This window comes from Antennarius striatus, chromosome 7 (assembly GCF_040054535.1).
Source record: "Antennarius striatus isolate MH-2024 chromosome 7, ASM4005453v1, whole genome shotgun sequence".
NCBI classification, from domain to species: Eukaryota; Metazoa; Chordata; class Actinopteri; order Lophiiformes; family Antennariidae; genus Antennarius; species Antennarius striatus.
In genome coordinates this window covers 24,670,001-24,675,000 of record NC_090782.1, presented here as the reverse complement: position 1 = coordinate 24,675,000, position 5,000 = coordinate 24,670,001, and the positions used below count along the sequence as shown (strand labels likewise).

General features: G+C 53.7%; 1 protein-coding gene across 1 annotated transcript in view; it reads right to left on the bottom strand.

The window, feature by feature from the left end:
- Nucleotides 1–5,000, bottom strand: part of zc3h3 (zinc finger CCCH-type containing 3) — a 37,533-nt gene that overhangs the window by 6,652 nt on the left and 25,881 nt on the right. The window contains exons 4-5 of the mRNA XM_068320429.1: nt 2,954–3,052; nt 1–110 (exon numbers count right to left, since the gene is read on the bottom strand). The exon at nt 1–110 is cut by the window's left edge and continues 43 nt beyond it. Coding sequence (XP_068176530.1) covers nt 1–110; nt 2,954–3,052 — 209 coding nt within the window. The remainder of the gene's footprint in view (nt 111–2,953; nt 3,053–5,000) is intronic.

Below are 5,000 nucleotides of genomic sequence, written 5' to 3'. Positions count from 1 at the left end.
CTTATTGGCCGACACCCGGTACAAGGACCCCCGGATCCAGCAGACGCTGCTGCCCCCCCCCCTCCTCCAGGACTGAGAGGGAGGGGGGCCCCGGGCGTGGGGGGGGGGTCCTCAGGCGGCTCTGGAGGAGGCTCCTGAGAGGGAGAGGAGGGACTGTTGTTACTATGACGATGATGATGCTCATCCTAATAAAACACACCCCCATCAGGAGGGGGAAGAGGACGGGGGGGGGCAGGCAGGAGATGACTCTCACGTTTAGTTTCTCCTCTCATCCCTCCTGTTTATCTTCTCTGGAGATCCTCTTCTTCATCCCCCCTCCTCACTTTGTGGATGTTTCCCATCCGCCCCCCCATCTCCCTCAACCCCACTTGCTCCCCCCCCCCGTGTCACAGCACTCTGTTAAATTGCTCCTCTAATGGAAAGGACGGCCGTGTGGAAATGGAGAGAATTGAAAAGAGGAGAGGAGGAAATCAATGAGATAATAGGCAGGGCAGGGGGCCAGGGCGAGAAGGTTGGCCCCCCCACACACACGGGAGCGTAGAGACCACACACACACACACACACCTGCTACAATACGTACAGTACGACAACCGCGGGCCTCCGCACGCACACACACCATTCAGAAATCATTCAGCAGGCCAGTGTGTGTGTGTGTGTGTGTGTGTGTGTGTGTGTGTGTGTGTGTGTGTGTGTGTGTGTGTGTGTGTGTGTGTGTGTGTGTGTGTGTGTGTGTGGGTGCAGGGGTTATGGCGATAAATTGCGCTGTCCTGTCAGTTCTATTCGGGGCGGATTGGGGCGCCGCTGGAGGTAATTTGCTGGCGGCGTTCAGATGGGCTGGAAATGGGTTTGGAGCGGGAGTTCACGCCTCCCATTACGGCGAGGAGAGGGGGTTACCCCGGCCGAACGCCGCCGGCGCTGACACGGACGCTGGACGCTCCGGTCGGAGCCAAACGAGGAGTAAAGAGGAGCGGGAGACGCGAGCGGCGGCGTTCAGCTCCACTCCACCGGCACCATCGCTCAGGAGATGACGCCGGATCAGTGGCTGCCCCCCCCCCCCCCCGCGTGGGGGCAACTGCAGCCAGGGGAGCCTTAATGGAGGCTAATGCACCCCCCCTCCAGCAGGGAGGGGGGGCAGAGGCGAGCACCGGGCCGCCGGGGAGACACGGGGGAGGTTAATGGGGATATGACACGAACAGTTAACACCGACGTGAGTTAACCCCGACATGTGGGGGGGGGGTATGTTGGGGGGGTGATGGGGGGTGGGGGCAGACCGGGTTAGGAGGGTCGTCCTGCTCAGACGAGCTCTAATCTGTTTCGGATTCAGATAAATGCATCAGATGTTTAGATAGAGGTGAGGAAGAGGAAGAGGAAAGGGAAGTAGGAGAGGAGGGGGAAGTGGGAGAGGAAAAGAATGTGGAAGAGGAAGTGGATGATGAAGAGGGCATGGAATAGAGAGATAAAAATAAGGTGGAAGAGGTAAGGGGAGTAGAAGAGGAAAAGGAAATGGAAGAGAAAAAGGAAGCGGACGAGACATGGAAGGGAAAAAGGATGTGAAATAAAAAAAGGAAGTGGAAGCGAAAAGGTAAGTGAAAGAGGAAGGGAAAGTAGGAGAGTAAAAAGAAGTGGAAAAGGAAGAGGAAAAGGAAGAGGAAAAGGAAAAGGAAGAAAAGGGATGTGGAATAGAAAGAGGAAAAGGACGTGGAAGAGGAAAGGAAAGAGGAAGTGAAAGAGGAAAAAGAAGTGGAAGGGAAAAAGGAAGTGGAAGACCAAAGGAAAGAGGAAAGGTAAATGGAAGAGGAAAAGGACGTGGAAGAGGACAGGGGAGTAGAAGAGGAAAGAGAAGTAGAAGAAGAGGGGGAAGTGGGAGAGGAACAGAATGTGGAAGAGGATGTGGATGAGGAAAAGGAAAAGGACGTAGAATAGAAAGATAAAAAGGAGGTGGAAGAGGAAAAGGAAATGGAAGAGAGAAGGAAGAGCAAGACAAAAAGGAAGTGGAAAAGGATGTGAAAGAAGAAAAGGAAGTGGGAGCGGAAAGGTACGTAACAGAGGAAGGGGAAGTGGGAGAGTAAAAAGAAGTGGAAAAGGAAGAGTAAAAAGGAAGAAAAGGGATGTGGAATACAAAGAGGAAAAAGAAGTGGAAGAGACAAAGGAAGTGGATGACCAAAAGGAAGAGGAAATGTAAATGGAAGAGGAAAAGGTTGTTTAAGAGAAAAGGGGAGTGGAAGAGTTAAGTGGGAGAGCAAAAGAACATGGAAGAGGAAGGAAGTGGAATAGAAAGAAGCAAAGGACGTGGAAGAGGAAAGGGAAGTGGATGAGAAAGAGGAAAAGAGAGTGGAAGATGAAATGGGAAAAGGAAGAGGAAGTGGACGAGATCATGTGACCTCCCTGTTTATTTGTCTGGTGACACCTGGAGTCGTTCACCAGAAGAGGAAGACGGGTCTGGACTCAACACTTTGTGACATCATTCGTTCATTTCCATATCACTTCCTGTTCTTTCGGGGGTCACAGGGGTTGCTGCAGCCCAGTGGACCGATGGGCGTGAGGCGGGGAGACACTCTGAACACGCCGCCCGTCTGAGGTCAGCTGTGACCCCACTTCCTGTTGTCTGCATTCCTTTGGTTGCGTTGTTTACCCCAAAAACACAAACCGAAGGTCAAAGACGAGCAAAATGTGTGAAGGAAGGAAGATCTGAGGGGCGAGGACGTGTGTGTGTGTGTGTGTGTTTGTGTGTGTGTCCGCGGGCAGGTGTGTGTTTGTGCGACGCCCAGATGAGCGCAGCGGCGACTCAGCACTACCGCCGCCGTTGATGAACGATCTGCCTTTGGTTCCAGTGACAGGAAAGAATCTGTGGGGGGGTCGTGGGGGGGGGGTCACGCCGCTGCCTCCGATAACGCTGCTCTGGCCCGTCGGTGTGCAACCCCAGCACTAGAGGCTCGCATCGGGAGGCAGTTACCGTGGAAACGCAGCGCGGCGAGAAGCATCGGAGCACACGGGGGTATCAGAGCTGGGGAATACTGGGGTATTACAGCTGGGGAATACGGGGGTATCAGAGCTGGGGAACACGGGGGTATTAGAGCTGGGGAATACGGGTGTATAAGAGCTGGGGAACACGGGGGTATCAGAGGCGATGAAGGGGCAGCAGATGCGGGAAAAGGAGGAGAAAAGTGAAGCTGCTCGGGCTTTATTGCCCCGTCTCTTACATCCTGTGCTGATCGATACCGAGGCACTAAAGGAGATGAGCGCCGGGCCCATGGAGTGTGTGTGTGTGTGTGTGTGTGTGTGTGTGTGTGTGTGTGTGTGTGTGTGTATGGACACTAAAATAATACACTCACACGGGGTTAAAGGGGCTTGACGCCTCTGGGGTAATTCGGAGAAATCGGGATGAGAACGGAAAGAATCCGGAAGAGAAAAACCCAAAAAAAGAAGAGCGACAAAAGGATTAGATGAAAATATGGAATTAAAGAGGGACGGAGGGAAGTGGGGGAGGTGAGGGACGAGGGGGTTGGGGGGGGGGCGTGATTTATCCCCTGCTCTGCGTGCTTTATGGCTTTCTTAATTCATCTCCTGCTACTATTAATGGAGTTAATGTTGAGATTATATCTATTTTCTGGTCGCCGGGGTTGAAATACTGCAACCGATTCCGCCCCCCCCTTTCAAACCGCCGGCCGGCACTAAATCAGCTGCCGTGCTCGTTACGGGTAAAGGAAGGCAGGAGCAGGGCATGCTGGGTAGAGAGAGCCTCCTCCTGCGGGCCTGGTGGGGGCGGGGGGTTAATGCGGCGTTGCTTTATTTAAGTTGAGTTTATAGTTTCCTTTCTGGTCTGATTTGATCCCAGATGTGTTCACACCGATCAATCGATTGATCAATCAATAGGGATGGAAAACGTCCCCATGATGATCCCGATGGCGGCGTCGATCAACAGGGATCACTACTAACCACCAGGGATCACCAGGGACCACTAGGGATCACCAGGGACCACCAGGGATCACCAGGGGCCACCAAGACTACCAGGACCACCAGGGGTTCCTGTCGTCCTCCAAAGAACACAAGAAGAATATAAGTCCCCCGATTGGAGAACGATCCTCCGTCTGTTAGAACATTAGCATCACTTAGCACACAACGGAAGGTTGTTAGATGCATGACCCCCCCCACCCGATGAATTGGGGGGGGGCAGCAGAGATAAGCCGGGACTGGTCCGATGAAGACGAAGGGGAGCGCCATCCAGCAGCCTGATGAAGGTGGAGGTCTTCGGAGTTGAACAGATAGATAAGCACCGGGTTACAGATGGGTGGTGGTGGTGATGGGGGAGGTGGGCGGGGCTCAACCTACCCCCCAACCCCCTCCCTCCCTATCTCCTCCCTCTCTTCTGCCCACTGGGTGATAATTCACAGGATGTCAGGGGGGCTCAAATTGAAAATCCCTTGATGAATCAATATTTACTGCAGCAGCTAAATGAATAGTAATAAGTCACCAGAGGCCGAGTCCTGCCCCCCTCCATCTACTCCGCCCCCCACCCCCCACCCCGCTGAGGCTGTGACATCACTTCCTGCGTCAGCACGGCTCACCTGGCTGACTGGATCCTCCTGGCTCTCCAAGAGAGGGCGGGGTTATTATAGATTAGGGCGTGTCCGAGGAGCGCCAGCCTGTAGCGTTGTCCGGACTCCCTGTGAGGGGCGGAGCCACGAACGAAAGAAGAGGCGGGGCCTGAGGACGATAAAAAAGTGAATGGATCAGCGTGAAAGTTCACAAACGAAAGTGTGATCATTCAACATGTAGTCACACACACACACACACGCACACACACACACACACACACACACACACACACACACGCACACACACTCTGGCAGGTGTGCTCTTTAATAAGCGTCACGTATAAAAATGAGAGGGAATAACAAAGGCAGAATTTTTACGAGCCTAATAAATCATTTCCTCCGTCTCTCTAGTCGTCGCCCCCCCCCATCCCAGCCCCTCTGCACTCCCCCTGCCCCCCCCCCTTA